Here is an 11222-nt window from a genome sequence, read left to right as displayed (position 1 = left end):
TCCACAATAGATGGGGCATAGATCAATAACCCTCTAATCTTCCAATGAAGATCCCTTTGCCAATGTTTACATACTTTTTCAGCCGTCCATTTTACAGCCTACGATACGAATGGTTAGGATCACCTAATAGAGATGATTATATGGGGAAATGCAATCCACAATGAAGACCAATAAATGAATGGTTTGAGAAATATTACTTATCATCCCCCCGAATAGATCGCCGATATTATCGGAGTTGGGACATGCGACCATTTCGTTGGGTTTCCCTAAGACCTTGTCTCCCAATTCCTCGCCCTCATTGATTGATTCAAAGGGAGCCTTTCTCTTCTCTTTTTCCCCTTATTATCTACCACACTCACACAAATTCAAATTTCACCCGCCCATTCTCAAATTACATCCAAAATCCCTACATCTAATACCAACTTATAATGAAAGTTTATTAAGATAAAATTGATTAAGAGGAATGCTAAATTGAAGGGTGTCCCACCAAAGTGCATTTATAAAGGCACAAAAAGATGTAAGTTTTTTTTTTTTTTTTTTTTACATTCTTTTTTGTTCCAATGGAGGTTCAATCCAAGGTTAAAAAAATGTAAAAAGAACCCTCGGAGGTTCAATCCCAACTTACCCAACAAAAAAAATGTAAAATAAAAAGTATAATAGATGCACTCTGGTGAGATGGTCCAATGAGGGCGCTCTTACAGCTGGTTTTTTGCAAGGACACCCTTGAATGTAGCATTCCTCATTGATTAATTAGACGTTTATTTAGTAATGATTATTAATTACTATGAAATCTCCAAATCAATTTATATAAACGTACTCCCTGAGTGATTCATTCACTAACCCAAGTTTACGTTAGCTGAGCAATTGTTTGAGCCCGGTTTTGGCCATATCGAGTCAATCCAAAACTTATCACGAAAATTTAACCACATCTATCATTGGCTCACCCTATCAACTCGGTTTTACCTTAACCGAGTTCATGCCCAAATCCAATTTTTTAAACATTGCATTGAATTGTCATTAATTAGTAAAGATGATTTCATTTTTCCCCCTAAAAGAATGCAAAGAAATGGCTATTTATCACCCACATTGTGACTATGGTCATGTGTTATGATTTGGGTTGTTGGCAGTTGCTGTGATTCTTCACATGGTAGGCATGAGCAATGGTGCTAATGGGAGGAGATTGCTTTTAAGGGTTTTTGGGTTTTGTTTGGTTTTGAAAATTAGGAGACAGCAAGATCATTGGTGTTCTATTGGAGTACCCTAATCATTCATAGCATATGGTAGAGAGAGAGAGAGAGAGAGAGAGAGAGAGAGAGAGAGAGAGAGAGAGAGAGAGAGAGAGAGAGAGAGAGAGAGAGAGAGAGTGAGTGTGATGTTTTGGCCTTACTCATAGGAAATTTAGAAAAAGAAGTAGAAATGTGGATGCTTAGTGGGCTTGCCATGTGTCATCCTATAGTGCACCAACGTGTTTTCCTGTTGTAATCCACCACATGTTGTTTCTAAGACATGTCTCAGCCAAAAATACCAATTTCTTGATGATTAAGTTCTTTGGCAAAGGGTCTTTGAGTATTTTGGTGAGTCAGAACCCACAAGGGGTCTAGCAAGTGTGTTCAAGCTATGTGAATTTGCCACTTTCTTATTAGTTTTCCTATTTGTGATCACATACATGAGTAATGCAAAACAAGTAATGCAGGCTTAAATTTAGCATAGTATGTAATGCCTCTTCCATTATCTATTTTATCACTTTCTCCACTTTTGAAACATATGTAAAGGCCAAGCTGACCAAGCCAGGCCAATAGTCAAAGTGGGGTCCATGTGTAGTGAATTATCTCACCCCAACAAGCTTATTGTCTTCTAGTTAGTATGATAAGGACATGTGGGCCCAACCCTATCCCCACATAAAAAAGGCTGGTATTGTGAGGCAGATGGGAGGTATTGAGTCAGGGTTTGGACCCATCACTCTTACCCTTTTACTGATATTGTCCCTCTTTTACATGTATTTTATGTTTTCACCCATCAATATGTCTGCCACCCCCTTTCATCTCAACCTAGATTCTTTTGAGGTAAACTAACTTTTACCTTTCCCTTTCTTTGGTTTCTTGCAAGTTAGATTTCATTCTGGGGGGTTCTCATGGAAACTTCCACTTGGGCTATCCTTTTTTGGGGTTATCTTGTCTATCTCTAATTCAAAACAACAATGTCTGTTGGGAATTCATGCTTGTTTGGTAGAAGAAACATACATAATCAAGGAAGACCCAAGGAGTTAAAAACTGCCTTTTTTTCCCTCTGATTGGAATTTATATGACTATAAATGGATGTTGTATCTTGTATGATTAGCATTTATTAATTTAAGATAATTAATCTGCAGTTAGTGAATAAGATATTGTTTTAAAGCTGCGTTTTCTCTCCCTCTTTTGGACCCCATCAACAGAATCCTTTTAATCAAATGATAGATGTTCGAAAGAACGTTTCGTTTTTCTTTGGATTACATCAACCAAATAACCCTCACTAATGAAATGATAGATGCTTGTGGAGAAATTAGACAATGAAAATTTTAGCTACTTTCTTAAGAAGGGTTAAAAGGAATCCTATAATATCATTTTTCATTAAGTATGGGGGCAGATTCACTTTATATACTTAGGTTGCTGATATTCACACTACCATGTTTTGATAATTGCACTAACTCTGTTGGTCACATATATATGGGAATTGCTAGCGTCCATTGCAAAAGGCATTTCGCGTCTGGTCTGTCGCAAGTCATACCAGCCATCTCATTAATGAAGACAACAGCTTTTCTCTCCATTCCCGAGGTGGCTGGTCTGACGTGCAACAGACCAGCCGCAAAAAGCCTTTTACGATGGACCCTAGCAAATCCATATATATATATATATATATATATATATATATGAGGAAATGAAGTGTGTGCAGCTATCTGTGCATGGCTGTTTGTGCATAGTGGGGGCCACATTTTTGGGGGATCCAAAGCATTCATTTGGAAGGCACTTCCATGGATAGGGTGTGAACAAAAAATCAGCCCTATAGGATCATCCTAACCCAATCAAAGTTGGAGGGGAAAATGGACAGACACTATTTCTGCCCATTTTTTCCCTCCACAAATGGCAAGGTTAGGATGATCCTAAATGGCCGATTTTTGGTACACACCCTATCCATGGAAGGGCCTTCCAAATGAATGCTTTGGATCCCGCAAAAAATGTGGCCCCCACTAGAGAGAGGGTAGTGATAAATTCCCCCCGTTGAAGAAGAATATATACACCTCCTTTAACAGAAATACGAGGGGTGTATTCTTCTTTCAAAGTGGTGAATTTATCACTACCCTCTCTCTCTACAAATATATACATATACGGAAAAGTGATCCTACTCGGTCGAGTAGATAAGCTTATCTACTCGGTCGAGTAGATAAGCTTATCTACTCGGTTGGGTTAAAAATAGTATAGGCCCACATTGTTTGGGTGATCCAAACCATTCATTTGAAAGGCCCCTACCTAGATAGGGTGTCTACAAAAAATCTTATCCATAGGATCATCCTAACCCATCCAAAAGTGGAGGGAAAAAATGAAAAAAATGGAGAGACATTGTTTGTCACAAATCTGCCCATTTTTCCCTCTATTTTAGAAGGGTCAGGATGATCTTATGGATCTTATTTTTTGTGGACATCCTATCTAGGTAAGGGCCTTTCAAATGAATGGTTTGGATCACCAAAACAATGTGGGCCCACACTGTTTTTAACCCGATCGAGTAGATAAGCTTATCTACTCGACCGAGTAGGATCACTTTTCCCATATATATAGAGAAAACTGTTGGTGAGCTTAAGCGCACCAAACCTATGGTGCGCTTAAGCTCCCCAATCACATGGGGGCCCACTTTGTTTGGTGATCCAAAGCATTCATTTTAAAGGCCTTATGATAGATAGGGGGTGTACCAAAAATGGATCATCCTAACCCCTTCATTTGTGCAGGACAAAAATGGGCAGATTTGTGTTTGTCCATTTTTGTCCTCCACAAATGAAGGGGTTAGGATGATCCTATGGAGCTGATTTTTGGTACACCCCCTATCCATGTAAGCGACTTTAAAATGAATGCTTTGGATCACCTAACAAAGTGGGCCCCCATGTGATTGGGGCGCTTAAGCTCACCAAAAATTTGGTGAGCTTAAGCGCACCAACAGTTTCCTTATATATATATATATATGAGAGAACATTTCCTACACACTTGTGTAGGTAAGTTACCTACACACTACCTTAAAATACAGTGGGGGCCCACATTGTTTGGGTGATCCAAACCATTCATTTGAATGATCCTCATATAGATAAGGTGTCCACAAAAAACCAGATCCATAGGATCATCGTAACCATTCAAACTATGGAGGCAAAAAATGAACTAATTTGTGAAGGTTTATACATGTCCATTTTACCTCCACAAATCGTAGGGTTGGGATGATCCTATGGATCTGATTTTTTGTGGACACCCTATCTATGTGAGGACCATTCAAATGAATTGTTTGGATCACCCAAACAATGTGGGCCCCCACTGTATTTTAAGGTAGTGCGTAGGTAACTTACCTACACAAGTGTGTAGGAAATGTTCTATATATATATATATATATATATATATATATATATATATATATATATATATATAAGGAAACTGTTGGTGCGCTTAAGCTCACCAAATTTTTGGTGAGCTTAAGCGCCCCAATCACATGGGGGCCCACTTTGTTAGGTGATCCAAAGCATTCATTTTAAAGTCGCTTACATGGATAGGGGGTGTACCAAAAATCAGCTCCATAGGATCATCCTAACCCCTCCATTTGTGGAGGACAAAAATGGACAAACACAAATCTGCGCACTACCTTAAAATACAGTGGGGGCCCACATTGTTTGGGTGATCCAAACAATTCATTTGAATGGTCCTCACAGAGATAGGGTGTCCACAAAAAATCAGATCCATAGGATCATCCCAACCCTACGATTTGTTGAGGTAAAATGGACGTATATAAACCTTCACAAATTAGTCCATTTTTTGCCTCCATAGTTTGAATGGTTGGGATGATCCTATGGATCTGATTTTTTGTGGACACCCTATCTATGTGAGGACCATTCAAATGAATGGTTTGGATCACCCAAACAATGTAGGCCCCCACTGTATTTTAAGCTAGTGTGTAGGTAACTTACCTACACAAGTGTGTAGGAAATGTTCTCTCATATATATATATATATATATGTGTGTGTGTGTGTGTGTGTGTGTGTGTGTGTGTGTGTGAGGAAAGTGAAGCTATATATATATATATATGTGTGTGTGTGTGTGTGTGTGTGTGTGTGAGGAAAGTGAAGCTACACCGCCGGCTTAAAATACAATGGGCCCACATTGTTTTGGTGATCCAAAGAATTCATTTGATTGGCCCTCACATAGATAGGGTGTCCACCAAAAATCAGCTCCATAAGATCATCCCAACCCTACGGTTTGTGGAGGCAAAAATGAACGTGTAAAAACCTTCACAAATTTGTTCATTTTTGCCTCCACAGTTTGAAGGGTTGGGATGATCCTATGGAGCTAATTTTTGGTGGACACCCTATCTATGTGAGGGCCAATCAAATGAATTCTTTGGATCACCAAAACAATGTGTGCCCATTGTATTTTAAGCCGGTGGTGTAGCTTCACTTTCCTATATGTATATGTGTGTATATATATATATATATATATATATTATATATATATGTGTGTGTGTGTGTGTGTGAGGAAACTCTCACCAAACTTATGGTGAGCTAGCTTGCCCAATCACATGGGAGCCCACTTTGTTAGGATGATCCAAAGCATTCATTTGAAAGTCCCTTACATAGATGGGGGGTGTACCAAAAATCAGCTCCATAGGATCATCCTAACCCCTCCATTTGTGGAGGACGAAAATGGACAGACACAAATCTGCCCCATTTTTGTCCTCCACAAATGGAGGGGTTAGGATGATCCTATGGAGCTGATTTTTTGGGCACACCCTATCTATGCCAGGGCCTATCTAATGAATGCTTTGGATCGTCCAAACAATGTGAGCCCACTGTGCATTGAGTACATAACTTATCTTCTCTCTCTTTTACACACACACAATGCTAATTGAAGGGCACCCTTGCATAAGGTAGCTACAAGGGCGCCCCATTGGACCATCTCACCAAAGTGCATTTATAAAGGCACAGAAAAAACATAAAATTAAATATGGTAGTAGTAAGGTGTGGGCAGTGTGTATTTCGGGGAGCGGGTGTACTTAAAGGAGTAGAATTATCAAAACTAGGGGGTTCAAATACTATTTTCCTCTGTATAATATTATATATATATATATATATATATATATGATGAGGGCCAATAAAGGTATTAAGGATATTCCAAGAAAGCATTGGACATGGGTGTATGGGTGGTAGTATCTTAGTAATGACTTATGTCTGAGACACTAGTTAAATAAGCGTCTAGATGTAAGAAATGTAATTAAAATGGGTGACACAGTCTCCAATGTTCTTGTAGCTTAGTGCAAAACACAAAGGACCCCCTTTCATGAAAGAAATAAAATAAAAAAACAAAAGCAAGTAGATATTTTATATTTGAACCAGGTCTTTCCCATCTCCTCTTATTTAATTCTTTGTAAAACCATGCTTGATGAATGTATTATAATACACACTTATTCTTAGGCTTCAAGTCAAAGATAATGGACTGCAAATCATTAAGGTCACTTCTTTTTGTCTTTTCTTCCAAAGGACACAGATTAGATACATGCATTCTGTCATTATTAAAAGGGATATTCTTATCAAAATTCCAAAGAATGGACATTAGTAAGAACATTGACATCTAAACAGGGTCATATGATATGGTAGAAAAAACATTAAGAAACAAGGGAAAAGGAGTAGGATTATGTTACAAGCATCATATCATCCCAACTCACCACTTCTTACTACTCCTCACCACCATTTCTAAGCATGTTAGATCATCGAGAGACTTCACACCCATGCTCTTTTTTTTTTTAATTTTTCCTTGTTTTTGGTATCTTCTCAAAACCGCAAATTGTGGACATTTGATACTTGGAGATAGGATCCCTCCTACCAATTCACAGTTAAAGGATGGAACTTTTATACTTATAGTACATGTTTAAGGTGAGGCGCTATTGATAGTAAACTCTTTGATTGGGCTCACTTAGGCCCAGGGGCGAAGCTACATGTAGCATACGGGGGCAGTTGCCCCTGTTTAGTTGGGCCAAATCCTTAATAGGCTCAACTCAATTGGGTCCAGCTCTTTTAAAATTTGAAGGCCCGCCCCCCTTATGTATAAGCCTGTATAAGCTTGCCCCACCTTATGCATAAATCCTGGCTCCGCCACTGCTTAGGCCCATGTAGGCTATGGTTAGTTTTGTTCTTTTGTAAAAAAAAATTGACTTCGATTCTCAATAATCATGTACATGATGAAAGTTACGGTGGTCCATGGGCCCAATTTGGATCTGATAGGCCCAATTCGGATCTGATCCACTGTCACGATCCATATGAATCCGAACTTGGTTAGATCCAATTCAGTCAGATCCGCGGATCATACTTTCTGTGTTACTACTGTCACGGTCTTATTAAATTAAAAATTATAGCATCCATCGGAGTGTTCTAGGTCCTACTGTTTTTTTTACATTTAAAATTTTGCACAAATTTGGAATTTTGGTTATGTTAGAAGTTTGGGACAAAGGCTTAGTTGAGTTGAGTTGAGTGTGTATTTAAAGGGAAATTATATCATTTGGCGAACACAATCATACATAAGTGAATGGAGGCACAATCATACATAAGTGAATGGGGATGAAACACTTCTAGGGGCGACCGGCAAATGGGTTTTAAGGTTTTATAGTTCAATGAAAGAAAGGGAAATGGTGACTTCATTCGTTTGATTCGAATGAGATTAGTTTGGTTATGTTAGAAGTTTGTATATTGAAAATACCACCCATGAATGGTTTTTTAGTGCTATAGTGAAATGTATTTGGACTTAGAACACTTTGAAAGTCTTTTTGTTGTTTATGGTCCAATCCAATTAAATCATTGCTATGTCTCACATGACACAGTCCAATGGACCCACATCATTTGTCTATGTCCTACCTGTTTAGAGTTGGATCCAAAGGATCCAAAGGATGGTCTAGCTCTGTTGACAAGCTTAATGGCCATAAAGGATTCAAATAGCCAATAATTTCATATTGTGGAGTTTGATGAAAATGTTGGCTTCACTCTATAACAGAGAATGGTGAAGGACATCCTAATTTAACAGGGCTTGGCCAAGATCTACAACTCAACTCAACTCAACTAAGCCTTTGTCCCAAACTAGTTGCTGTCGAAGAGATGTTGAAGTAAAATAGGCGAAAATAAAGGATGAAGAGTAACATGACAGTGAGTCAAAAGTAGCCAGAACGACTTGACTTTATCTAACAACAATGTTGTGTTTAACATTATGCGGGAAGATTCAGTCCCAAGATTATGAGAGAAGTTAGTGAAGCTCTATATGGCGAAGAGATTGACTAATAGGCTGTATCTAAAGCATCAATTATATGGATGCATAGAGAGAAACTTCTAGAATGCATGATATATTTAAAGGGATTTTAGATTATCTTTGATCTAAGAGGATCGGTTGTCCCTCCTTGGAGATTTGCTTATTCTTTGATGAAATTCAAGACGGAGTGGGCAAATCATCTATCATTTTCAATCATATTATGAGATTGGCAAATAGTGTGGCGGATGGCCTTGTTCATCAGGGTGTGGGGAAGTCGGTTTTAGAGATCTCTGACTTCCTTCGCCGTGAATGTTTTGTTTTATCTTTGCTTTTTTCCAGTGTATTTATCTTTTGTACCCTGGAGTTGACCAACTCGGTCTTCTCCCTTTTCTATGAATGAAATTACAACCATTCAAATAATAATAAAAAAAGATTTTAGATCATCTCCACAACTTTTTTGTTAAGATGATGAAAGAAAACAAAGTCATATTGCTTTTTACATCAGTTACAGATTCATACGACAATGTGGTGACTATGTTAATGTTTGAGATAATGAACCTGGAAGAGGTCACAATGTCACTCGAGTCTAAAAAGATTAAGAGGAACTTCAATATTGAGGATAGTCAGTTGATTGTTTTGGGGTATAATAGAAAAGGCAGATCATTTGATAGGAGCTTTGAGAAAGGCAAGTCTAGATCTACTCAGTAGTAAATGCTTACAATTTATTAAAAGTTTGGCTACTTGAAGGGGGCATTGTCCCGATCACGCTATCAAGAAGGATAATGGTGTTAGTTCTAGTAGTATTGTGGTTGTAGTGGCAGACGAGAAGAATCAGTTTGTTGGAGATGTCATATGAAACTCCACAATAATAGCATTTTTCCTCGTGATAAGTGAATTTTAGATTTCAACTGATCTATTCATGTCCTCTAGGAAGAAATATTTTAATATGTTCTATGAGAGGAGGGCATGCGTAGTGTCCTTTGGTTAGAGGTATACTCCTAAATTCATGGGTATTGAGACGATAAAGATTAAGATATTCGATGGGGTGGTTTGTACTTTGGGTAGCGTAGCATATATCTTAAAAATGTTTATATGGCTTGGTTAGATGTTCTATGGGTTCCAAGTACTCAGATATAGATAATCATAAAAATCACACGTGGGTACATGAACTTGATACCAAAGGTGATCAAAGAGCTCCCACTATAGGCAAAAATTACAAAGTACAGGATACCCAAGAAGGTCTACAACCAAGACATTATATGAACTATACAACAGTTTCACTCAAAACACGAAAACCATACAATTTTCTCATGAACAAAAATACCCCTACTTTGCAATTCAATGGTGCTTCCCAACTCTCAATAAAAATATTCATAAAAACATATAGATAGTGCTATTTTCTTCTAATAACTAATCACTTCTCATCTAAATCCATCAACTTACATTACATATATCACCAAACCTCTCTGTCTCTCTCTCATGGGACACAAACATGCTTTCATATAGAACTACAAATAAAAACCCATGCTATTTTTGTGCACCACATATATGGAGCCCCTCCACACAAAAGTGTCCTCACAAGTACACTCTCCTTAATCCTCTTCTTCAACAGTGAAGTCGGGCTCCATGGGCTTTTGTAACGAGCTAGCCACATCAGGGTCCGACCCACATGCCTTGCTCCCACCTCTTCTAGTACTCGCCGCAAGCCTCGCGGCATACACTGCAAAACCTGACCCAGACTCTGCCAATTGCACTTCCTTAGACTCTGTCTCACCCTTCGCCCACGTGATCTTCATGCCTTCCTTCGCCTTGAACTCCGCTGACACCCTCCTTCTTTTGAACAGACGCCATGCAACTTGTATGAAACATGCAGCCCAAGTGCGCCACTGGTGCGAGTAGAACCTGAATTTGTGCCTCAATTGCTTACTATGGAGCCTACGAAACTGCCAGGCCACAAACTTTAAGTCCTCGGCGATGAGTGCGAAGGCCTCAACCTCGGAGATGGCCTTGACCGTGCGAGTGGATGAGGGGAGGATGACACTTGGCCGTGGGTCTAGGGCCCACGTCAAGAGCTCCTCCCCACAAAAGTCTCCGGGGCCAATACGGCATGAATTGAAGAACCCAGTACGGCCACCATTGGTGGTGTAGGAATCAAGGTGGCCTCGTATAATGAAGAGCATCTCGTTGACCGGATCGCCCTCACGGACTAGGTATGTGCCTTGGGTGTACAAGGCGGGTTTGAGCCTCTCGCATATGGCATCCAACATTCGCTCATCCATTTGGTCGAATATTGGGACCTATTACATGTCAGCATGCACTTGGTCAGCATCGTAGTATGGGTAGATCAAGGTTTTAATAGTTCCATTGACTATAGTTACCAGGTTGGAAAATGAATTCGGGAAGCAAAACGTGAAATAGAAGTGGGAAAAGTGGGAAAAATAGAGGGGAACGAGAAACGAGGAAGCAGTAGAAAATTGTAAGACAAACACATTGAGAAATGTCTTAGAAACGAAACACAATGTTTATATTTTTTGTTGTTCCAGTTCGACTATCTATCCATAGATCTACTCTCCAAATGGACTATCTATGGATCTACACAATGTTAAAATCTCAGACTTAAACAAGAACTCGACCAAAGTAAAAAGGAGTCGACTTGGACAAGTCAATGATTGAGTCAGTCAACTTTCATTAACACGTGTGAGTCAAAGGAGT

The 11222-nt window shown here is 39.0% G+C and overlaps 1 protein-coding gene across 2 annotated transcripts in view; it reads right to left on the bottom strand.

The window, feature by feature from the left end:
- Positions 1-9738: 9738 nt before the first annotated feature.
- CNGC15 (cyclic nucleotide-gated channel 15) overlaps positions 9739-11222 on the bottom strand; it is a 13767-nt gene continuing 12283 nt past the window's right edge. For both annotated transcript variants that reach the window (XM_077373440.1, XM_077373439.1), the window contains exon 8: positions 9739-10807. In XM_077373440.1, coding sequence (XP_077229555.1) covers positions 10103-10807 — 705 coding nt within the window. In that variant the 3' untranslated portion in view covers positions 9739-10102. The remainder of the gene's footprint in view (positions 10808-11222) is intronic.

The sequence above is a fragment of the Tasmannia lanceolata genome, unplaced genomic scaffold (assembly GCF_043159265.1).
Source record: "Tasmannia lanceolata isolate RefF3 unplaced genomic scaffold, GAP_Taslan_0.1 ptg000037l, whole genome shotgun sequence".
Lineage (NCBI taxonomy): Eukaryota > Viridiplantae > Streptophyta > Magnoliopsida > Canellales > Winteraceae > Tasmannia > Tasmannia lanceolata.
This window is presented reverse-complemented; position numbering and strand designations above follow the sequence as displayed.